The sequence below is a fragment of the Terrapene carolina genome, unplaced genomic scaffold, assembly GCF_002925995.2.
Source record: "Terrapene carolina triunguis isolate 2854851 unplaced genomic scaffold, T_m_triunguis-2.0 Scaffold42, whole genome shotgun sequence".
Classification (NCBI taxonomy): Eukaryota; Metazoa; Chordata; order Testudines; family Emydidae; genus Terrapene; species Terrapene triunguis.
The window spans coordinates 69,367,454-69,393,473 of record NW_020664393.1 but is presented as its reverse complement, the minus strand read 5'-3'; the positions used below and the strand labels follow the sequence as shown (position 1 = coordinate 69,393,473).

General features: G+C 42.6%; 1 protein-coding gene across 1 annotated transcript in view; it reads right to left on the bottom strand.

The window, feature by feature from the left end:
- Positions 1-26,020, bottom strand: part of GCFC2 (GC-rich sequence DNA-binding factor 2) — a 57,056-nt gene that overhangs the window by 23,673 nt on the left and 7,363 nt on the right. The window contains exons 2-6 of the mRNA XM_029911882.1: positions 22,463-22,573; positions 21,374-21,529; positions 20,063-20,284; positions 3,414-3,502; positions 1,006-1,121 (exon numbers count right to left, since the gene is read on the bottom strand). Of these exons, the coding sequence (XP_029767742.1) occupies positions 1,006-1,121; positions 3,414-3,502; positions 20,063-20,284; positions 21,374-21,529; positions 22,463-22,573 (694 nt within the window). The remainder of the gene's footprint in view (positions 1-1,005; positions 1,122-3,413; positions 3,503-20,062; positions 20,285-21,373; positions 21,530-22,462; positions 22,574-26,020) is intronic.

The following is a 26,020-nucleotide window of genomic DNA, read 5'->3' as shown; positions in this document are numbered from 1 at the left end:
AGTAATAAGTCAAAAAATTTGTCATTATGATTGACTAGCTGGTCAAATCAAACTAAAGGAAAACACAATACAATCACAATTCAAAAAATCATGTTCAATTCAGCCTTCTGCAATTATGCATATTTTAAACAACACATTATGGTCAAATTAAATTATTTTCTTATCCCTGCTGGCTTGCAAGTAGGTGACCTAATTTTTTATGTTCCTAATATCCTCATTCTCTTTTCTGAATTTGATTCTATATTCAAGTGAACCCAGAATTTAACTAATCTTCTCCAGAAAAGTAGGCAAAAAAATGTTAACTGCTGCAAAATTCTTTAAGCCAATTTAGCCACAATTCTTAAAGCTGATGTCGGTAGGGCTCTGCATGGGTCTCTTGGTGCATAACTCTCCACAGGACAAGGACCTAAAATCAGTGTTAAGACTTCAGCTTTGTGCTGTTTGCTTAATCTCCCACGACTGCATTACCACCAGTTTTAGCAACAGTGGGGGTGCTAGCAGAGAAGAGCGGAAAGCATTTTAATCGACATCTCATCAAGCCCTTCTCACAGCATGTTCACATGGCTTTGGGGTGAAAACACTATTGATTAGTCTACATTAAGAACAGGAGTACTTGTGGCACCTTAGAGACTAACCTAGAGGTACTCCTGTTCTTCTTGCGGATACAGACTAACACGGCTGCTACTCTGAAACTAGTCTACATTAGTACTCCATCCCACGGCTCTGCACTAGTGGTAAAACAATGGAAGAGATTTTAACAAAAAGCTCCACATAGACATTGCCACAATGTTTACTACCAAGCAAAACAAAAATCTTAGTACTATTCTGGATAAAGCAGCAAGTACATTACACATAAAACAATAATGCTAAGATCCTCTAGTATGTGGAAGAAAGAGTCAAACAGCAGTGACAGAATGAGATACACTGGTTCATAAGAGACATTAACAAAGCACTGTATGTAACATAGCATGCTCAAAACTTATGTTTCACACTAGCAACACTTACCTTGTATTCAGACGCTTCTTTACAATTTCCAGGTTCACAGGTGGCAGTGAAACAGAGGGATCAAACTTTATTTTCATGGGCTGAGATTTATGTAGAGAAGTGTCTACATTAATTCCCTGTGAGAATTAGCATTGTTAATTTTTATGAACTTGTTTTCCTCTGGAACTGTAAGTTTAGCAAGCCCAGTGATTAGAATATATAAGCAAGTTGTTGTTACTAGGTACATAATGTAATACAAATTTCTAAAAAATTAGATGTTTCCTGTGCAAAATGTATACACAGGTAAAGCTGATTATCCAGACATTTCTTTATTTTGAGCTACACGTTTTTCCTCTCCCTTCATGAACTGATAAATCCCTACAATTTCCAGGATTGTACAGAACATTTCCATCCTGAAAACTGAGATCTGGTAGGTAATTTTTTTTAATGGTGTTTTAATCCCATCTTTACAGCCAACAGTAAATATAGTCTCATTTTTCCTTTATATTTTGTTTTAGAACCACGTTGTTATATGCAAGATTTCTAGGAATAATTCATGATCTCCTCATGAGGCTTAAACAGTTAATAATATTGAAGGGCTACAGTATATAAGCATTAAGCAACAGACTGCAAATATAATAATTTATTTTTACCCTACAGTAAATGCCTAAGTAAACTCTAAATTTTGACAATAGGCGAATATATGACAGGTTCCACAATTTGAAAGTGTAAGTTGCAAGTAATTGTGACAAAAGAAGGATTTCAGCCAATCACAGCTTAGAAAAGATGTTCTGCATTCTAGGTCAGCTTTAGTTTCCAAGTTGATTTAAGGTCTAGTCCAGAGGTGGGCAAACTATGGCACGCGGGCCACATCCGGCCCGCTGGACTGTCCTGCCCAGCTCCTAAGCTCCCGGCCGGGGAGGCTAGCCCCTTCCCCCCTCCCCCGCTGTCCTCTCTCCCCCGCAGCCTCCTGGGAAGGGGCGGTCAGGGGACAAGGAGCAGGGGGGGTTGGATGGGTTGGGAGTTCTGAGGGGGGCAGTCAGGGGGCGCGAAGTGGGAGGGGGCGGATAGAGGGCAGGGGTCAGGCTGTTTGGGGAGGCACAGCCTTCCCTACCCGGCCCTTCATACAGTTTCTGAAAGCCGATGTCGCCCTCGGGCCAAAAAGTTTGTCCACCCCTGGTCTAGTCAATGTAGACAGTATCACACTAATCTAGTCTTGAAGTGACAAAGTCATGCATAATGGCAACCAAGTCTGCACCTGAAAGAAATGGTTGCAATTTCCTGGCCAGACAGAGGAAAAAATGCCTTCCCAGAAACAACTGCCATACAATGGTCTAATAGGAGCTGGGTATCCAATAATACCAGATTGTAAACATATAGTGGGAAGATAAACCCAGCATCCCTTCAATTATATCCAGATTGAGCTTTAGACAGCCAGTTTCTTTTACCTGCCACAATCTCACCTAGACTAGCTAAAGGAGCACCTACTTGGTCATCAGCACATTGAAAGTGCCATAGTTCATACTCTCTTACAAAGCCTCCCAAATGCCCATGTACACATTGAACAGAAAGAGAAACAAGATGGAACCCTGTTGAACGCCACAGGAAAGTGCCCTTAGAAAGGTTAAATAACCAATCTAGTACTGGAGGGGGGAAAGTGTTATGAGAGTGTTTCTTCCCCCATTTAACATTTCTTCCCTTATTGACAGTTTATTAGTGTAGCTTTTAGAGGATGGCATTTTAACATTTTGGTTTGTGAGTACTTTTGTTTTTAAGATCCTGCACATTACAGTAGATACTTTAGCTCAGAGTTTCATTCTCAGACTTTTAGCTGACACAGATTCTTTGCCTTTCCAAAAGTAATACACCTTTCCTTTGAGGCTAATGACAATGCTGTTCCTCTGATCAGCTAGCAATGAGAAATTGCTGATCTGCATTACCACACTCTTCGCCTAGTTCTATTCTCCTCCCACCTAATGAATTAGCAGAGGGATCGGCAACCTTTGGCACGCGTCCTGTCAGGGAAATCCGCTGGCGGGCCGGGACAGTTTGTTTACCTGCAGCGTCCACAGGTTCGGCCGATCGCAGCTCCCACTGGCCGTGGTTCGCTGTTCCAGGCCAATGGGGGCTGCGGGAAGCAGCAGCCAGCACATCCCTCGGCCCACACCGCTTCCCACAGCCCCCATTGGCCTGGAACGACAAACCGCGGCCAGTGGGAACTGCAATCGGCTGAACCTGCGGACGCTGCAGGTAAACAAACTGTCCCGGCCCGCCAGCGGATTTCCCTGACGGGCCGCATGCCAAAGGTTGCAGATCCCTGAATTAGCATGTCCAATGACCAAGGAAGAAGGAGCTCTAATATTGCTCCCAAAACAAACTATCCTGCATAGCAGCAAAAAGCAACAACAGTGAAAGAAAAAGCACATCACCTGTGGGAGTCTGACTGCTTTCTTTAGTTGCTGTTCTTCCCACATGTTTTGTATTTCATCATCTTCACTTGCTCCATCACTCTTGGGTACTGGAAGTAAAAGTAAGAGTAATTATATGACCAATAGTAGTTTTTCTATCCTTTCTGAACTCCCACCACCATCCCCAAAAATATTTGCTGCTGTTCCTACAAGTATTACTGGGAAAATGGGACAGGCAGAAAGAACAGCACAGGTGGGATTCTCAAAGTGGGATTTAAAGGCCGCAGCAGGAATAGACCGCTACTGAAAATTAAGTCCCTGAGAATATAGTTTCTTAGTTAACTGTTTCTGCAGAGCCAGGGCAAGCATAAAATACTGTGCCCTACAAACACATTGGGATATTTTATTTTGTAAATCAAACTGTATATAATCCATACTAAATATATGTAAATACAGATTGTTATTGTTCTATTAGGGCTGTAAAGCGATTAAAAAAATTAATCACGATTAATCGCGCTGTTATACAATAGAATACCAATTAAATTTTATTAAATATTTTGGATGTTTTTCCACATTTTCAAATATATTGATTTCAATTACAACACAGAATACAAAGTGTACAGTGCTCACTTTATATTTATTTTTGATTACAAATATTTGCACTGTAAAACACAAAATAAATACTATTTCAATTCACCTAATACAACTACTGTAGTGCAATTTCTTTATCATGAAAGTTGAACTTACAAATGTAGAATTATGTACAAAAAATAACATTAAAAAATAAAACAATGTAAAACAATGTAAAACTTTAGATCCCATTCAGTCCTACTTCTTGTTCAGCCAATCGCTCAGACAAACAAAAACAACGAGGAGTCCTTGTGGCACCTTAGAGACTAACAAATTTATTTGGGCATAAGCTTTTGTGGGCTAAAACCCACTTCATCAGATGCATGGAGTGAAAAATACAGTAAGCAGTATATATATATACACACACACACACACACACACACACACCACATGAAAAGATGGGAGTTGCCTTACCAAGTGGAGGGGTCAGTGCTAACGAGGCCAATTCAATAAAGGTGGAAGTGGCCTATTTCAACAGTTGACAAGAAGGGGTGAATATCAAGAGAGGGAAAATTACTTTTGTAGTGCTAATGAGGCCAACGCAATCAAGGTGGACGTCGGCCATTTTCAACAGTCGACAAGAAGATCTGAGTATCAGCAGAGGGAAAATTATTTTTTGTAGTGACCCATCCACTCCGTCCTTATTCAGGCCTAATTCGATGGTGTCCAGTTTGTAAATTAATTCCAGTTCTGCAGTTTCTCGCTGAAGTCTGTTTTGGAAAATTTTTTTGTTGAAGAATAAATTTGTTAGTCTCTAAGGGTACGTCTATAGTTACTTCCTGGTCCGGATGTAAGCGATCGATCTTCTGGGATCCAGCTCAGCGAGAGGAGTACACGGCATCGACGGGGGAGCCTGCCTGCAGCGTCTGGACCATGGTAAGTTCGGACTAAGGTACTTCGAATTCAGCTACGTTATTAACGTAGCTGAATTTGCGTACCTTAGTCCGAAGTGGGGGGTTAGTGTGGACCAGGCCTAAGGTGCCACAAGGACTCCTCATTGTTTTTGCTGATACAGACTAACACGGCTACCACTCTGAAATCAGACAAATTTGTTTACATTTGCAGGAAATAATGCTGCCTGCTTCTTGTTTACAATAACACCTGAAAGTGAGAACATGGCACTGTTGTAGTCGGCGTTGCAAGATATTTACGTGCCAGATGCGCTAGATATTCATATGTCCCTTCACGCATCCATGCTGATGATGCTCTTTAAGTGGACTTGTAGGCTCTAATTGTTTTACATTGTTTTGTTTTTGAGTGCAGTTATGAAACAAAACAAAACAAAATCTACATTTGTAAGTTGCGCTTTCACGATAAAGAGATTGCACTATGGTACTTGTACGAAAAATACTATTTCTTTCGTTTATCATTTTTACAGCGCAAATATTTGTAATAAAAATAATATAAAGTGAGCACTGTACACTTTGTATTCTGTGTTGTAATTGAAATCAATATATTTGAAAATGTAGAACAACATCCAAAATATTTAATACAATTTAATTGGTATTCTATTGTTTAACAGTGTGATTAAAACTGCAATTAATCGCAATAATTTTTTTTAATCACGATTAATTTTTTTGAGTTAATCGCGCCAGTTAACTGTGATTAATTAACAGCCCTACTATCCTCTCAAAAGAGAGTATAGAAGTGGCAACTTCATATACAAGAATTCCTTGTCAGTTTTCTAAATCATATGAGCTAATTAATCTTAGTGACAAAAAGCATTTAATTTACTATCTATTTCTTTTGCACAGTTCTGGGACAGTGAGCTGGAATCTATTCTAGCTTACTCATCAACAAAACTATTAACTAAGTTCTCATCTTATAAACCTCACTTGAATAAGGAGTGCAGGATTGGGCTCTATGTTCTAACTGCAGAATCGAGAGCCAGAAAGAACAGAGCTCAACTTTCTGATCCCAGGTTGAATTTGCAATGCTGGCAGTTAGAAAAAAACATCCTTTCACTGGTTAACCAAACAGAATGGATATGAACATTATTGAAAGTCAATGTAATGGCTACACCTTAGACCCCTTTAATCCCTCTCGAGTTACTTCTGGTGGAATTATGCCCCACTGCACAAGCCCAGAATTAGTGTCCCCTGCAGATTACACACACACCCTGCAGAATAATTGATTTTGACAGGGTGGTGAAGGGAAGTTGCAATTACACCTTTCACCCACCAGGGGCTTGTGTGGCACCCAAAGAGAGGGCAGCTGGCTCACAGGTAGGAGCAGCCAGCCACAGAGAGGGAGGGGGCAGAGGCAGCCTTCCTCACAGCACCCTACCAGTGGGGCCAGGTGAGAAGGCATGGGATATGGGTAGGAGGGAACAGAGTGGGGCACATGGTGCTGCTGGGGGAGGTCACACAGACTGTGGGGTTCAGAAGAGCTAGTTGGGGGACAGACGGGGGGCACAGGAGCTAGTGGGGTGACAACATGGAGACAGTGGCTGAATGGAAGTGGGGGTGCAGGGACACATGGAGAAAGGGGCAGCTATGCCTGGCTGAGTGAGGTAACGGGGGAGTGGGAGTGCAGGGACATACGTGGACAGTGGCAGATGTACTAGACTGAATGGGAGAGACTAGGGATCAGCCAGGGTCTGCATGGGGGAGGCTCCCCAACTCCCTAACAATCCCTCCCCCCGCAAAATAAATCTGTTCCATACTTCTCCCACCACACCCAACAACACTCCAGGTTCACTCCCAGGCTCCTTCTCAGCAATTACTTCCCTCTCCCTCAGCTCCTCCATTACCCTTGGTGCCCCCAAGCCTTTGCACTGCTTCTCAGGGGTGCAGGAAATACATTTCTGGATTGTAGTTTAAATGAATTATTACTCAAAGTTCTGTATTAATATGCCTAGTAAGGAATCTATTTGTCAAAAAATATTTCCTGAATTTTTTTGTTGTCTGTATTGTTACAGACATACTTGCTGACAGGTATTTTGAAATAAATTACCAAAATACTTGTAACTGGCATGATTATACTGTTATTTTGACAAATAAAATACACAGAATTTTAAAATATTGTTAATATCAAAATGGATAACTTGAGGGGCATGTTTTTGTAAAAAAAAAACACTACACAACTTCCTTATTCTTCAGTCAACAAACATGGCACTCCCATTCTGGCATTTTCAGATTGTCACTCTTTCAGGTATAACCACGCTTTTAAGAAGTTCACATTTTGGTCTTAAAATGTCTTAACTTGACTGAGGCTTGGTCTACACTTACCCCCCAAGTCGAAGTAAGGTACGCAAATTCAGCTACGTGAATAACGTAGCTGAATTCGACATACCTTACTTCGAACTTACCGCGGTTCAGACGCGGTCCACACGCGGCGGTCAGGCTCCCCGTCGACTCCGCGGTACTCCTCTCGTATAGCTGGAGTACCGCAGTCGACGGGGATCACTTCCTGGTTCGATTTATCGCGTCCAGACCAGACGCGATAAATCGAACTCGGAACTTCGATCCCCAGCCGCCGAACTAGCGGCTGGGTGTAGACAAGCCCTGACTCCTTCAAAAGCATGGATTCCCAAAAAGCAGGTCACGTTTAAGAAATGTGATCTTTTGAGGGTTGAAAAAGAGCTGAAGAGAAAGGAAGAGGAGCCATGGATATAATTTACCTGAAGTAACAAAAACGTGACAGTATAGCATAAAAACTAATCTACATGGTCATTACCATAGTCCAGGCAATCTACAGTATTTAAATAATGTAATTAGCTTGACTATATAAAGCTAATGGTACCTGTAGACAAAAAAGGTTTAAGCTGGAGAGAAGTCACTAGGGAAAGTCCTCTGAGCAGCATTGAAAATGATTTTGTTTACTTTAAAAAGTTTTAATAACCAAGAAGGAATAAAATGTAAAACATGAAAGTATTAAACTGGGATAGAGAAGGGAGGCAAATTAATCGAAAGGAGAAAGACAACAGGGCATAAAAGCATTTGATCAGGCTATGATAATGGTCCGAAAAATTTATTCAGCAGATAATGTAAAACAACAATGCTCTTGATAACCACTCATCCACTACAAGAGTGCAACATACATTAAACAATTGTACAAGATGAATCTGGGGGACTGCAGTATACATCAGAGCAGGGCACGGTGACTAGAACAGTAAAATCTTTGATGTAAATTATCTGACTCATAATGGTGTTATGTGGATTAGTCAACATTTATAAAGTGCTATAAAAAACCATATTACTCTGAAACTCTTAGCAGTCAAGTAACAAAACACCATTCTTGAATGCATAAAGAGTCATACTGAATAAAAATCTGAGCCAGTTATTGTGGTAGCATATATTGGACTACCTATCTACCTCCACACCACTTTGTTATACCCCCACAAGGTATTTTCCTTGTTAATCATTGCATCCACACAGCTCTGCTGAGTGGTTAACTCAAGTGCATTCTGGGCACATATCCCATGATGCAATGTTCCATCACTCAGCCCTAAACTCAGATTATTCCCATGGTGCCTGTGGTATGCCTACCAGAAACTATAAGAAGGCTGGATCTCAGGGTCAAATGAACAGACTTCCATGCTTCTCCTCCTGTCATCCATTAATTTTGCCAGCACCATTGTCGAGGTAGTATGGACGACAGGCTGCTGAGCACCATGATCATGACAGTCGTTTATACAAATAGGATGATGCAAATGCATTTTCAGTCATGGAGACAGACAGATTTGGCTCTGTGGTCTCATAGGGCTTTTGATGCTGCAGTAATACAGCTAATGGAAGAGGAGCAGGAAAATGAAATCAAGCAGTTACTTCTGCAGGGCATTTATCTGGAGCAACTTTATTCAATGGACCAATGCTTTTGGGTTTGGCCAACTAGCAGTGACCTGGGGAAGTAATGTAGACCAGGATACCAGCAATGGTAGCAGATCTTCAGGATAACAAAGGCCATTTTCCTAGAGGATCTGTACAGTGCTCACCCCACAGCTGCAGCAGAACACCAACATGAGACTTCCCCTCAACATGGAGAAGCATGTTGCCATCACCCTCTGGAAGTTCATCTCCCCTGGTTACTATCAGTCAGTAATTAATTTGTTTGGTGTTGGTAGCTCAACTGTTGAAGTTGTTGTCATGGATGCTATGAGGAGGGTGTTGCCATACCATGTCAGAGTGTGGCAACGCACAGGTCCTTTATGGCTTTTGTCATAATTATAAAGGGAAGGGTAACAGCCCTCCTGTGTACAATACTATAAAATCCCTCCTGGCCAGAGACTCCAAAATCCTTTTACCTGTAAAGGGTTAAGAAGCTCAGGTAACCTGGCTGACACCTGACCCAAAGGACCAATAAGGGGACAAGATACTTTCAAATCTTGGGGTGGGGGGGGGGGAAGAGGGAAGGCTTTTGTTTGTGCTCTTTGTTTTGGGGGTTGTTCGCTCCTGGGACTAAGAGGGACCAGACATCAATCCATGCTCTCCAAATCTTTCTGAACAAGTCTCTCATATTTCAAACTTGTAAGTAACAGCCAGGCAAGGCGTGTTAGTTTTATCTTTGTTTTCTCAACTTGTAAATGTACCTTTTGCTAGAGTGTTTACCTCTGTTTGCTGTAACTTTGAACCTAAGGCTAGAGGGGGTTCCTCTGGGCTCTTTAAGTTCGATTACCCTGTAAAGTTATTTTCCATCCTGATTTTACAGAGATGATTTTTACCTTTCTTTCTTTAATTAAAAGCCTTCTTTTTAAGAACCTGATTTATTTTTCCTTGTTTTAAGAACCAAGGGGATTGATCTGGACTCACCAGGAATTGGTAAAGGGGGGTGGGAGGGGGAGAATGATTAATTCCTCCTTGTTTTAAGATCCAAGGGGGTTTGGATCAGTGTTCACCAGGGAATTGGTAGAGAGTCTCTCAAGGCTACCCAGGGAAGGGAGTTAGCACATTGGGAGTGGTGGCAGCAAAAGCAGATCTAAGCTGGTAGAGAAGCTTAGAGGTTTTCCTGCAGGTCCATACATCTGTACACTAAAGTTCAGAGTGGGGAAGGAACCTTGACAGCTTTGCAAAGATGGAGTTCCCAAAATGAAGCGGGGCTATTCATGGGACAGATTTCTCTCTCTCTCTCACACACACACACACACACACACACACACACACACACACACACCCCCCCCCCCCCCCCAAGTCAAAGACTTGATCAAGAGGAAAGGGTATTTCTCTGTGGTAGTGCATGACCTTGACGATCACTGTGGAAGATTCACTAATATTAACATGGGGGTGGTGTGCAAAAGTCCATGATGTCAGGATACACCTCTACCCCGATATTACGTGACCCGATATAACATGGATTCGCATACAATGCGGGTAGAGGTGTAATAGGTTAGTCCCCTGTGAGCTGTAATTTTAGTCACAGCTGGAGCCCTGCCGCCGCTACCCCGGGGCTCTGGCAGCGGGGCTCAGGCAGCGCTTTAAAGGGCCCGGGGCTCCGGCTGCTGCAGGGAGCCCCGGGACCTTTAAATCACCGCCGGAGCCCTGCGGCTGCTACCCCAATATAACACGGTTACACCTATAAGGCGGTAAGATTTTCTGGCTCCCGAGGACCGTGTTATATGGGGGTAGAGGTGTACTTCCTATCAGTCACTGCAATACCTAGACCAGGGATCGGCAACCTTTGGCTGGCGACCCGCCAGGGTAAGCCCTCTGGTGGGCCGGGCCGGTTTGTTTACCTACCGCGTCCGCAGGTTTGGCCGATCGCAGCTCCCACTGGCCGCGGTTTGCTGCTTCAGGCCAATGAGGGCTGTGGGAAGCGGCGACCAGCACATCCCTCGGCCCGCGCCGCTTCCCGCAGCCCCCATTGGCCTGGAGCGGCGAACCGCGGCCAGTGGGAGCTGCGATCGGCCAAACCTGCGGATGCTGCAGGTAAACAAACCGGTCCGGCCCACCAGGGAGCTTACCCTGGCGGGCCGTGGGCCAAAGGTTGCCAATCCCTGACCTAGACATTGCCACAGTATTGCTGTATGGTTTGGCTCTGAGCATACTCATTTAAGTACCCTGTTTTGTCACATGCACATTGCAGACACAAAGCTGATGGTACTTCTGGGTACTGTCTATTAGTCCTGCTGAAGCCAGTTGTGAAATCACTGAGAATAGCCCTCTTCTCCCCTGACCCACAGGCCAGCTCCTCTGGGGCAGCAACAGCACATGGACTGACACTAGGCCCAGCTCTGACACCCCCCCACGCTGAACCTTATCTGCACTGGCTTGCCCACTCCCCAGCTCCCAAATGATAAGTTTCACACTGAGGCCACATCTACACTAGGGGCACTTTGCCAGCGTAGGAAGACTTAGATGTTATTTACCCACAAATTAGACCCGGCTCTAGGGGTAAAACTCTGCTTGCCCCCGTATAACGAGCGTCCGCCGTCGGGGCTTTTCCCGGCACAGCTACGCGACGGGAAGTCAGTCGTGTAGACATAGCCCGAGAGGAGCTGCTAAGGAAAAGACAGGCCCCACCTGGGAGGGAGCCAGGGGCAGGTGAATGCCGGATACTGGGCCTCTCCCTGGTGACACTCGGGGTGGGTGCAGGGCTGTGCCCCAAGCGGGGCACTGAATGGCCTCCCGCTCCTGCCGGGCGGAGAGCGCGGGAAGGGAACCGCCTCGCTCGGCCACAGCCCAGGGCCCCCCCGATTTCTTTGCCGGGCCCCCGTGCAGCCCGGATACACCCTCCCCCCGGCCGGGAGCCAGAACAGCCCCACGTGTGGCAGGACACAGATCCGAGCCGGCACGCCGGGTGGAGGGGTGTAGGAGGGGGACCACCCCTCTTCCCGGTGCCCCGCCACCCCTCCTCGAGCCCCCTTGCTCCCGTGGGACCCCAGAGCCAGGGAAGTGGGGCTCAGGGCCCGGCTGGAGCCACTCACCGCCCCACCCCAGCAAACACCGGCTCCACCAAGCTGACCTTGCCCGCTTACGCCACTCCTGTCCCTGTAGTATCTGAACAGCCACTCAGGTTCTAGATGTTCAAAGGCCAGGGATAGGTCCCTCCACCTTCTGCTGAAATAGATGGAATTTGGGGTGGGACACTATGGGAAGCTAGTGATTTTGCTAGCTAGGTGGAGGTCCATTTTTCTTAAATGGACACTATCTAATGTGCGGAAAGGAAGGATTCCCGGTACTGGCAATCCCAAATGTTCAAAAATCATGTCAGGCTCACAAAAAATTGTAAGATTTTTTTTAAATCTAACCTTATGCCTTAAAAGCCAAATAGATTTGGTGTTCTTTTAATTTGCCTTCTGCTTTTTGAGCCTCTAGGATGTACTGGGATCACATTTTGAAGCTGTCTCCACAGTCATGAGCGTTAGATATTTATTTAAGAAGGAAGGTTGAAATTATCACATATCCTACTTGACTCTAGGAGCTGTGGCTTTAAGGAAAACAATTATTGAGACTTATGATAAAATCATGAGAGATAGCAACAGTAAGAGCCTTTTATCTAAAGCTTCTATTATCCTGTGTTCATTACTAGCTGTTAGGAGTATTGGCACTTCTTAATATCCTGTTTTCAGGCTTCCATCAAGGAACCTGATAAATGCTGAGTGGGGCTGATTCCAACCCATGGACAGCAGTAGTGCATACAAGTACCAGCTGCTATGTTACAAGTATTTTACACACTGCTTGTATGCTGCTGGTCTGCTATCATTTGCACATTTGATTATTTATGTAGCAGTAGCAACCAATTGTGCAAATCCACATTGGGGCCCCTTTGTGATGACAAACAATTAGGATAACGTTTCCCACTCAGACGAGTTTACAATCTAAAAAGACAAAATAGATGAAGGGTGGTCAGAGAGTACATCATTCAAGCAAACCAATCGGCATCACTTGCTATTTCCATTTTGTTTTTAAATTTCTTGTTTATTTTACATTTAGGGTGTTCATTTTATACCTTTTCTTGGTGCTAGAAAATCCTGCCAACTGGGCTTTAATAAGCAGAATAACTACTGTTCTGCACAAACACCTCCCATTTAATCAACGAACTAGAGAATTTGCCCTGTAAGCAAATTCCATTGACTACCCACTATACACCTCAACTCAGTGTCTGTGATACCATCAATTAGTCAGTGTTCTCTCATTCTAGAACTATGAGTCCGATTATTCTTTTCTCTAGGGAAGCACTTAATACTGGTTTTTATTGATACTTACATAATTAATTTGTAGTAGCACTTAAAAGTGAAGCAGTTTCTCATGTGTCCCCACCACTCTTTTGTACTTGGCCTGATGATCCTTAGATTTGCAAATTTGTAGTGGGAGGCCAATTCCCTCCCTCGACATTAATTAGAATGTGACTTTTAAAATAATTCTCTTACAAAAAAAGGGTTTTTTTGGTATTGATTCTATGGGAAACTTAATCTCATCCTTCACTGAAATCTCTCTCACTAGTTTTAATTTGATAGGTCTGGATCAGTTCAGCACAGAGGCAACCTATGCAGTGGTAAAGGACTTCCTTGTCAGACCATCAGGAAATTATCTATCATTAATATATAAATTAAAAAGACATGCTAGAAAAGTAGGGGAAACTGAACTACAGTCTCCATTGACTTTAGTTCTTACACTTGTCATATTGCCCTGATGTAGAGCCCTTAGAATATTCAAAAGTCTTAGATCAGTACGCATCCTTCTTAGTTCTGCCCAAAGTTTCTCGGTTAATAGCATCAAATACCATCTTTAGATCTATGAAAGCAGCATATACCGTGGCTGAGAGCACTAGACTTATAAATCATATAAGATAAAACCCTTGTCAATTCTGGCTCTATATGTAGTAAATTAGTGTCTAAAAATCCATATTTCAAGTTTAGATAGTAAAAATCTAGAATTAATTTTCTGTGCCGGCATCTACCAGACTCAGATCTCTATGAAGCAGGATTCTTTCTGTCCCCCCTTTTAAAAATAGGAACTATGATACTAGACTTCCAGCCAGACAGAATCCATCCAGTGTGATTAATGACAGTAAATAATTTAGCCATGCATGTGGTGTGACTGGTTCGGTCACAGAGACCCCCTTGGGACTATCACTTGATGTGCTGAAAAGACCTCTGAGCCCGTTTTCTTTGCCAGCTTGGGACTTCAGAACCCTGTTTTGTTGAGCCAGACACGCTAACCTGCTGCAACACAGACCCAAGGTCTGAACCATGCCCCCAAAGCTGCAGACTAAACTGAAAACAGCTCAGCAAGTACTCCTGTCTTCAGCACCCAGCTCCCAATGGGATTCAAAACCCCAAATAAATCCGTTATACTCTGTATAAAGCTTATAAAGGGTAAACTAATAAATTGCCCTCTATAACACTGTTAGAGAGATATGCACAGCTGTTTGCTCCCCCAGGTATTAATCACTTACTCTGGGTTAATAATTAATAAACAAAAGTGATTTTAAGTATAAAAAGTAGGATTTAAGTGGTTTCAAGTAATAACAGACAGAACAAAGCAAGTTACCAAGCAAAATAAAACCAAAACACACAAGTCTAAGCCTAATACATTAAGACACTGAATACAGGTAAATCTCACCCTTAGAGATGTTCCAATAAGCTCCTTGCACAGACTAGACTTCTTCCTAGTCTGGGCCCAATCCTTTTCCCTAGTACAGTCCTTGTTAGTTCCAGCTCAGGTGGTAACTAGGGGATTTCTCATGACTAGCAGCCCCCTTTGTTCTGTTCCACCCCCTTTTATATCTTTGGCACAAGGCGGGAATCCTTTGCCTCTCTGGGTTCCCACCCCATCTTCTCAATGGAAAAGCACCAGGTTTAAGATGGATTCCAGTATCATGTGACATGTTCACATGTCCTGTGAGCCCCCTCCCATTCTTCCAGGGTTGGCCCACACGTATGCAGTGGAGGCTTGCAGGTAAACAGAGCAATCTACAGTCAATTGTCCTAGTCAATGGGAGCCATCAAGATTCTAAACCACCATCAATGGCCCACACTTTGCATAATTACAATAGGACCTCAGAGTTGTGCTTCATATTCCTAGTTTCAGATACAAGAATGATACATTCATACAAATAGGATTAAACACACTCAGTAGATTATAAGCTTTGTAATGATAACTTACAAGAGACCTTTTGCATGAAGCATATTCCAGTTACATCGTATTTACCCTTAAACATATTTCCATAAACATTATGGAGTGCAACGTCACATGTGGACCACCAATCAAGATTCTTCCAAAAAACTTCAGAAAGGAGAAATCCTCCTTTGGAGCTTTTTTCTGTTGGGCTAAAATAAATGACTGAATTTTATTGTACATTTCTGGAGGACAGAGTGGTAAATCAAAGAGGATTCCTCATTACATCAAGTATAGTAGAATTAGATTAAAAAAACTGGGTGGGGAGAATCAAAGTCCTGGCCAAAATGTGCTACTGGACTCAGTCATTAATATGGTGATCCTCAGATGGATCTACCAGAGCGCAAGGCCACCATCTTCCAAAACGTGGGGAAAAATTTACATTTAGCTGCTTCTTCAAAATCCTTCCACTAGGATCTAAAATAGTCTTGTTCTTCATTATATCAAACCTTTATATCATCTTCTGGTGGCTACTAAATTAGGAAGCAAGTTAGAAGAGGGACAGCATCTTACCCTATTAGCGTTATGCGCTAATGCAGACTTTTCCTTCCTCATCAAACCAAGTGCGCTTATCTTTGAAAGCATTTTGGGGATAATTAAAACCAAAATCAATTTGTTTAGAGACTAGCGATTGTGAGGACTTTACCAGCAACTCCTATCATTCACAAATTTGAGAGGAGTTCTCGGAAGTAGATTTTTAAGAGCTGTAATAATTAAGAGTCTTCCAATCTCCTAGACAATGTGTCACAAATGTCTGGGGTCCATTTTAGTTTTACTACCTGTTTGGAACAACGTGGTTATCAAGGAATCCTCACCCCTAAGAAATAAAATTCTCTCTAAAAAAGGGAGATTATCATTCATTATAGAGAGAAATTGGTGGTCACTATCTGTACGAGAAAGTATAGCAAAATCTCTTTAGAAGGGTCAATTAATTATGGGAATAATATAATCAATAATACCACCAGTTTATGAAATATAGGTAAAATGGCTCTCTCTATCCCCTGCACTCCTTCCATTTACAGGTATCAGATTAAATTTAATCTATTAAAAGCCTTTGGTTTTTGTCCAGAGATGTTAAACACTGGATCTCTAGAGTTTCAAGGGGGAAGTTCAAAAATCTCAATGTTTTCTTCCCTGATACTGAGTTCATTGGAGAACCTATCTAAGCATTAATTTCCCAAAATAATTAGCCAAGCAATTGGGAACGAAAGACCTACTATGAGTTTGCTTGTCCAGGAACTCCCACAATAAAACAGGGAGGATATGGGGTGGAAAGTAGGCATTTAATACTAAAATTTGCAGATCAGGAATTTGTTTTAAAACATAGTCTGTCCTTTGATTCCCAAGGTAAAATCTGGGCTCTTAGGCATAAGGAAACCAAGGTGACAACTTCTCCTGATGCACAACTCCTTTTTGATAATTGGCTTCCTTCTTGGAGAAAGGATTCAAAAACAAGAAAGACTATGATTTCAGACTCAGCTAACCAGGTTTCTTGTAAAAATCAATAAGTTTTGAAAATGTAAAGAATTCCATATCATTCATCTTATTTTATACCAGGATAAAGTACATAAATTGTTCTGGCAAAAGTTCTCCCTGGGTGGAGGGAAAGAAATCAGACAATCTAGGCTACTGGAATGAAGGAGGACATTTTTGCTCCCCAGACCACTACAGACATTAATGGAGTTGTGATTCCTCCTGTCATTCTAGGAGACCCTTCTTACCCTCTGCTTTTTTGGCTTATGAAGTCTCTTAGTAGACACTTGGACAAGAGAAAGGAGTATTCCAAGTACCTATGGAATGCTAGTGAAGTGTACTTTTAGAAGGCCGAAGGGAGGGGGTGATGCTTTATGAAAAAGCTGGATGTTTCTCCTCATTGTGTGCTAAATGTGTGCTGTATTTCACATAACATCTATGAGAGCAAGGGAGAGATCCTGGAGGATGGGTAGGAGCAGGAAGCGGAGAGACTTTCTGAACATTACAGGCCGCGAGAGTGTGCCTCTACAAAATGCCCCAAGTGGTCAAGGAAATAGGGTCAGGGATGCATTGTTCTCCTCCACTAAGGTCAGGGCTTATGGGGGGGGGGGGTGGACAAATGTACTGTAACAAGAGAAACGCGTTTGTGTTTTCTTCTGGTTAGTTGATGATAACATCCTCTCCTCCCATACTATGTCATTTATGGGTTGAGCTGTTCCTCAATGGAACATTTCAGCCAAGTTAAAACAAAATGAATTTAATCAGTTAAAAAACAGGTAACACATTGCATCTTGAGTGGGGGGGGAAAAAACAACAAACAACAACTAAACGAGAATGTGGTGCAACTTTAACACCAATGGAACTGAGGCATGGCCAAAATAAGGAACGCTCACAAACTCCTGTAGGTGATGCACTCAAGAAAATGCTCCTTCTCCAGGTCCAAGGGTTGATTGTTGTAGGTTGACTGAAATAGTGGTCCCAGGATGGTGTGTTCTCTGTAGTTTGCAGAACACTGGAAGTTTGGGTAAAGTGCTTGACCTTTATAACAAAGCTGTCTATCACAGCTGTCTAACTCATGTCCCTGTCCAGGGCCATTCAATCCATTTTGATCCTTTGAGAATGCTCCAGGAAACCACTCCTCCACAACTGTGCCTTTGTGGCTTTCCATGTGGCTCTCTGCTGGGATGAATTCAATAGTTTCTGGGACAGATCTTCTCTTGTCATTCCCCCAGCCGCCCCCCTTGAAGATTTGTCAGCCACTCTGCAGGTGATAACTCCCTTCTTCACATGGGCCATGACATTACAGGTGCTAAGGGAAATAAGAAAGAGCACAAGTACTTACTGTCCCCACCCTAATCACCATGCCAAAAATGTTTCTTTCCTCACATTCTTAGAATGCTATTCCAATCATCTCTTCCCACACTGAGGTTCACCTCAAGACAGTAAGAAGATTTCCAAGTTACTTCCCCTTGTATAGGCCCCCTGTAACAAAAACAGGGTGTTTGGATGGCTGTTCTGGTTTTAGGTGGGGCGAGTGTGTGTGTGTGTGGGGGGGGGGGGGGGGGTGTTGTATGGTGCAGCAATCAGTAGGTTAGTAATTGCATGTGCACTCCTCCAGGCTGTCCTTACAGTGAAGGATGTTACCCTGAGATGAGTTCCCAGAAGATTAAGAAGGGGCCTGTCCAAAAAGTCAATGGGCAGACCAGGAAGCTACGCAGCACTGCTATTTACCAAGATAGTGTCCCCGTGCTGGTGCAGGAGTGGAACAGAAACACTAGCTATATGGGCAGTCCCAGGAGTGCTGCTTTGCCTTGCAATGTGTGTGGCAAAATAAAGCACGATCTTTGCCTTAAGTTCTCTTTTACAATACCAATAGATTTTAAAAAGTGTACTTTCTGACAAATAAAATTCTACAGTAACTGCTCTAAACCCATTTTCAAATGACTCTGCAACCTGATTTGGGCCATTTACCACATGAATCCTCAACTTTACTAAAAGCTGAGTATTAATGAAACTGAAATAATGAATCTTTTCTATTCCCCCCCCCCGTATCTGCTGCTACAATAAACGTTTGCTGTGCAATGCATTTTTTAATTCCTACGGTGCAGACATCTTGAGCAGTGTATAAGGTGTACATGGTCGGGGAGGCAGAACAAACAGGACACAGCTCAGGAAGAGGTTTATGGAGTTGGCAAGTGTGGCCGATAGTTGTGCAGCATGATACCAAAAGGAAATAAAGCTTTAAAGCATTAAATCTCTGACACAGATGCCATTTTCAGCATGCTGGGGGCAGGGTGTTAAATGCAAAATAGGGGGGAAAGTTTCTAGCTCCACCCAACATGGAAGTGGACAGCCGGTCCCCGAAAGAAGTAGCAAACATCCCCCTATACTGTCCTGTTGTATACAGCACATAATGCTTATGGGCATAAGTCCCTTTCCCAGCATTTTCGGACTGGCTGCTAGTAGAACTCTCATCCACAGCAGTTTTAGTATGGCTATTCATATGCTGTTCTTGTGTAGCGTCCAAATCTGTCGGGTCATACAATTCTTGGCTGCCCTGAAATAAAAATTCTCCTCCTGAGGAGGAGGTAGCTTTCAGTGCCAACCATGCTGTCGTAGGTGCTTTGTGGAAAATTATCCACCACAAGTCTTGGGTTTCGTGGTGGTTTCACTTGCAAAAATGTGGTTCAGTTCCTCAGAGTATGGGCAGAATATGGGAGCAATACCAGAAGTCCTGTTCTGGTCCCTTGTCCTCAGGTACTTCCACTGGAGTGCCTTTGCTTTGACTCAGCACTGGGACCAGCTCCAGGAGTGCCTCCTTGTCTTCATTTGCTCAAACTGTCTTGTAGATGGCTGCATTCCAGTGACTCTTCTCCAGATGGGATTGAATATGCAGCTCTCCAAAGAGGGCAATCAAGTCCTGGATCTCTGAATGACTCCACATAGAAACTTGGCTGAGGAGAGGGGTTTGGCCTGACTACTATAAGGAGTATGTGAACTCACTATTATCTGATATCAAACATGTGCAATCTTGGTTGCGTGCCAGCATTTAAACTGAGAGATGACATCTAGTTAAGATGACCCCAGGGGAGTGGATGGCACACAGATACAAGACAGGCAAGTCCAGAAGTAAAGCACTGTAGTGTGGGATAGTAGTTACAGGACTGCCAGAAGGAGAGTAGTTAGGAATCCACCCAAACTTAAAGAAAGAAAACTCTCTGCAAAGTGGAGTTACCCCTGTTCCGAGGAGGATGATTATTACTGTGACCTAAGATGCCAAGTAATCACTTTAAAAAAGTTGTTTGTGGACATAAGGCGCTGTAAAGTGAACTAACTAAAGTTAATCTGATTTAATATACCCACGTAGTAAAGCCCTAAAAGGGCAATAAGGGTCGGCATCACCCTTTTTACAAACAGAGCCTAGAACTGCACTCTTTTAGTGCATTTCATATGCTTCAGACAGTTTAAGTTTTGCCATTTTTATGCCCTGGTAAACAGGCTTAAACTTACCTATATATTCAGCCATCCTCTGCCTAAGAGTTTTTGTTTTGGGAGCGAAGTGGAGAATCGTGTCATGATCAGAGTCATCCTCACTCTCTGTATCACTGCATGCTTTTTTCTGAGAGACTGGAGCACGATGTGATGTGTCCAGTGGAATATAGTCACCCTGAGTCCTGGCCAACTGACGTTTCCTACAAGCAACCTGGATATAAGCTGCATCAGGTATATTACCTGTAATGAACAGAAAGAACCTAAGGTAAGAGACTAAGAGAAAAATTCAATACTACTCCTCATGACAAACTTAATTATATAATGTTTTTTCTCCGAAGTATAGTAACACATTAGGAGTTTGGGGCTTTTTTCTGCAATACATTGTTAATGATAAATTGAGATAATTGTGCATGTTATTTCTACAGTCCGAGGGCCACAACTTGAAAGATCACAAATATTGAGGACAACTTCCATACCACTGCTGCTCCAACTACATGTTTACTTTCCAGTAGTTTTCAGACCCTCAAAACAAAGGCCACAGTAGTCTTAAAAGAAACAATCACCTAAATAAAAGTTTCCAGTATTTATGCCATAAATGGAGGTGCATGTTGTAAGCATAACAATTCTCTTCATTTTGCCAGTCCTAAGTCTCAAAAATATAATCAAGGCAAAAATATTAAAGTATGATTAAGGCTGCAAATTAAAATATGAGCAGTAAGGAAAAAGAAAAGTGTGCTAAACTAGTAATCTATATCATACATGAAAATGAAAAAGGATTACTACTAGAAGTACCTTAATGTTTGCATTCCTGGATTATTAGTCTCTAAACATGCATCCTTAATGCTGCATTAATAAAGTTTTATTACATTTAATTTCCTGTTTATTAAAAATGAAAATGAGATTAGAAAGGATCATAACCTTAAATCCATCATTTCTCTTCTATCCAAATGCCTAGTTATGGCAAGTGATCTATAATAGAGGTTTTTTGTTTTGTTTCAGCACATAGTTATAAAAAACCCAATGATATCTAGTTTTACCTTTTTTTTTTATTTCATTACTATAAATATTACGGGGCTTTCTATCATATCATCATGCTAAATATCTATCCCAAGGGACAAGATTGACAATAGACTGTAAAGGCAAATTGTGCTCTCAGTTACACCAATGTAACTCTGGAATAAATGTCCTTGATATACAAGGATTTCAGTGAAGTTACTTTAAATATACATTAGTGTAACAGCATCCAGTGTTACAAACAGTACTTTGAATATTCTGCAATATGCAAGACTACGTGCAGTATGTAGTCACTGCTCATAACTAGTTACAAACCTGCTGATAAATCCTTCCTTTTCTGTGGAGGGCTGGATTGAGTTTCAGAGGCTGAACTATTGTAATCTTCACTGGCTGATGAGTAGTGCTCATCCTCCTCCTCTGTCTCACATGTATCAGTAGTGTTAATTATTCTAGACTCCGATTGGAAGATTTCTGTATTCAAGGAGAAAAACCAGGACCCAGGATTTTTGTCTCAGCTACTGAAAATGTCTTTGTTATTGATAACCCATTAAGAAACATCATATATCTAATCAAGCCCTCACCCTGAAAAGACTTACCTGTGCTTAAATTTACACATTAAGCAATCCCATTGTCTTCAAAGATGTAAGGCAGTATTTTTAGTTACAGTATGAATCTCAACAAAAGCAAAATTTTAGGACACAGTAAAGTAAGGCATCATCATACAAATTCATGTATTTTTCACTTCAATTCTTTGTTCTAAATTCAGATGATTTTAGGGGATTCTTAACATGATTTATACCTTCATCAAAAAGGCCATTACAGCATAGTACAAATAGTCTGTCAGTATTTCACATTTGTTACTACTACTTTGTTATAATTCCATAAAATATATATTCAATAAAAGCAAGTTATTGAAGTAACAGTACCGTAAGTTACTAGATTGTGACTAGTTTTTAATAACAGGTTGTGCCGTCTCTCATTAATGAAATCTGAGGCGCACTTCTAAAAAATGAAAATGCTAAAATCGATGAGAAACTACTGCCTAGGACCAAATCCTGAGACTACTAGGCAGTTACAAATTCCATTAATCTCCATTTACAATGGGAGTTCCAGGTGGTCAGCTCCTCTCAAGGTCAGCCTAAGTGCCCGATCCTACTCCTACAAAGTCAATGGGAGTTTGGCAGATGACTTAAATAGTTACAGGATCAGACCCTATGCTCATTGTGTTTCGGGATATACATTTAAATTCAATGGTTTTCAACCATAAACTCATTCTTGTAAGTTATTAATATAAAACAATACATCTGATAACAATACTTGCTATAACACCCTTCCTTCGTGGATCTCAAAATGCTTTACAAACAACCAGTGTAAAATACACCCAATAAGTAGCCAAGTACTTACCTTTGCTTCTTTCAGCTTCTCTGACTGCAGAGTGTGGGTTTTCCTTCTTTTGCATTCTAAATGTTATTGTGTTAAGAGATGGTTTCTTTATTTTAAAGAGTTCCTCACCCGCTGTAGGAGAAAAAAAAATATCCGTGTAAACAACAATGTATTTACAAAGCAACATCATCACATTTGAAACATTTTATTATTTGTCTTACCATAGTGCCTAGTAGGCCTAGTCGTGGACCAGGACCACACTGTGCTGTACAAACACAGAACAAAAGAGTGTCACTGCCCCAAAGAGTTTACAATCCAAGTACAAGACAAGAGACAACAAACAGATATAGACAGATAGGGTAGTACAAGTAAACAATGAGACAATATTAGTCAACATGATAAGCTGTTGGTGTACTGAGACTACAGCCTAACTATTGTCACGTTTTTTGTAAGGATCACAACAAGAGAATTTTGAAGAGGGATTTGAAGGTGTTCAAAGATTACAATACACATTTATAAAATCAATAATCAGTGGTCTACATGTGTATGATCATGGCGTACAATCTTTAAAAGTCTACAGTGCATAAGGTTAGACTAGTTCAAGAGTGTTACCACAGGTGCTCTAGCTCTTTCACCTCTCAAGCATTAAGACATTTATGGGCCACTAACAACTGAGAAGAACACAATATTCTAGAGTTCTACTGAACTGCTCACAGAACGGTCACTCAGATGAACATTTTCCCTCAGTGAAATCAGACTTACAAACATAAGAACCGTCATTCTGGGTCAGACCAAAGGTCCATCTAGCCCAGTATCCTGTCTTCCAATGGTGGCCAATGCCAGGTGCCCCAGAGGGAATGAACAGAACAGGTAATCATCAAGCGATCCATTCCCTGTCGCTCATTCCCAGCTTCTGGGAAAACAGAGGCTAGAGACACCATCCCTGCCCATCCTGGCTAATAGCCATTGATGGACCTATCCTCCATGAATGTATCTAGTCTTTTTTGAACCCTGTTATATTGTTGGCCTTCACAACATCCTCTGGCAAAGCCCACAGATTGACTGTGTGTTGTGTGAAGAAATACTTCCTTTTGTTTGTTTTAAACCTGCTGCCTATTAATTTAATTTGGTGACCCCTAGTTCTTGTGTTATGAGAAGGAGTAAATAGCACTTCCTTTTTTACTTTCTCCACACCAGTCATGATTGAGGTCTATAAAATCATGTCCCCACCTTAGTCATCTCTTTTCCAAGCTGAGAAGTCCCAGTGTTATCGATCTCTCCTCATACGGAAGCCATTCCATACCCCTAATAATTTCTGTTGCCCTTTTCTGAACCTTTTCCAATTCAAATATATCTTTTTTGAGATGGGGCAACCATGTCTGCACGCAGTATTCAAGATGTGGGAGTACCATGGATTTATATAAGGCTGACCATTCAAACAGGTCCCCTTACTTTATCAGGGCAAGACAATCTTAAACAAAACGAAACAACAGTCACCTCAGGTCTTCAGTGGTATTTAGGCACCTAACTCCCACTGAAATCAATGTAAGTTTGATGTCTGGGCCTCAGTCCATAACAGAGGGATAACATCCACTCCTTCATACTACACTCCTGACCCTTGTCTTTTAGGCTCTAAGTTCTTTGGGGCAGAGACTGTCATTTATTATATGTTTGTACATTTTTTTTTTAGGCATTATCACAATGTAAGCGTAAATAATAAAACAACCATGACCCAAACTTCAGATCCAGAATGTGCGCAGCCTTATAGTTGTAGGGTCCACTCATATGAGACAGTCCTATGAGTGTCAGGTAGCCATGAAGTTCCAAACCAATCCAGAAAAATCATATGTGCATAGTGAAGTCATAAAGGACCATCAGCAGTTCCAGCATCACTGCTGATCAGCCCAGATTTAGTGTGGGAGATCAGTTGTATTTGAGTTTACATGCAAAAGAGTACAGACCCACCCCTTCACAAGACCCCTTTCACATGAGTCATATATTTAGCCACAGACAACTTTAACAACATCTTGCAGTTAAATAGCCAGGTCTTGGTTATGCATGCTTACTCATTCTTTATCTCATCATTAACTTTATTAGTTTTTGCATCACTTAACGCAGATTATCTTCTTGCTGTGTCTAATTATACACCTTTCTACCTTCCTAAATCTTCTCTACCTTTCTAATACTTTTAAACAAACATGTATAGAACTGTTAATCTTCAAAGAGTTCACAAATATTCACTAATTAAGCCTCATAACAATCCTGTTATGAATGTATTATTCCTACTTCACACATGCAGAAATAGAGACACAAAAGTTAAGTGACTTGTTCCAGGCAACCGAGTGAGTCCATGTCCAAACCAGACTGAGAGGTGTTAGCTCCTTGCCCCTGTCACTAAACCAGTAGACCTCCCCATCAATGGTTCTCTTGTTCTATACTCTCCCCACTCCACCCCCCATAATTCACTCTCTCTAGCTCCCAACCTGCTCTCCCTTTGATTCCCTGCATCTTGCTGCCATCCTACTGCTATTCAGAAACCCAAAAGTGAATGCAGTGTTAGGTCATGTCTACACAGCAGCTGGGAGGATGCTTCCCAGCGTGGGTAGATACACAGGCCCTCTGCTCCAGCTAGCAGTTCAGCTCCCCCCAGTGCAATTCCACTCAACCCATGAATAGGTACTCAGGTAGCTAGCCTGAGCGGCCACCTGTACCACTACGACCACATTGCCATTTTTAGAGCACTAATTCGAGCAGAGCTCGTGGCTGTCAGTCTACCTGCGCTGGGAAGCACCCTCCCAGCCGCTGTGTATACATACCCTTACAGGTACAAGTCCCAGCAGAGATACCAAGAGAACTACTAAAGTGACAGCAGCTCTGCTGTCCAGCCAGGCTCTTGAGGGGTACCTGCAGGTCCCAGTACCTGAGGGTGTTTGAGTGATTAAAGCACAGGACTGGGCACCAGGCCTCCTGGGTTCTCATCCAAGCCACCCTAACACTTGGGCTTGTCCACCCTTGAAAGCTAAGGGGGAGTACGGCAAGGTGCAAGTTAAAAGCTAGCAGACCCCAGCCATTGTTAGTCCAGAACAAGAGGGCCCAGACAGAAGCCACAACTGTTGGGAGACCAGCCTGGAGCCCCTTCCCAAAACCTACAAAACACAAGGATCTCCATCTCTCACACACTAGGGTTACCATATTTTAAGTACAGGAGTACTTGTGGCACCTTAGAGACTAACAAATTTATTAGAGTCTCTAAGGTGCCACAAGTACTCCTGTTCTTTTTGCGGATACAGACTAACACGGCTGCTACTCTGAAACCTGTCATATTTTAAGTGTCCAAAAGGAGGACACTCCAGGGGCCCCGGCCCCACCCCTCCCCTGAACGCTTCGCCCCCCTGCCCCTCCCCTGCTTCCCGTGAACATCTGATTCACGGGAAGCCTGAAGCAGGCAGGCAGCAGGTAAGCTGGGGGTGAGGGGGGGCGCAGCCCAGTCCGGTCCCCCGACCCCCGAGCACGGCCGGCCCCGGCCCTATCACACACACACACGCTGCGCGGCGGAAGGGAGCCGGCGTCAGACTTTAC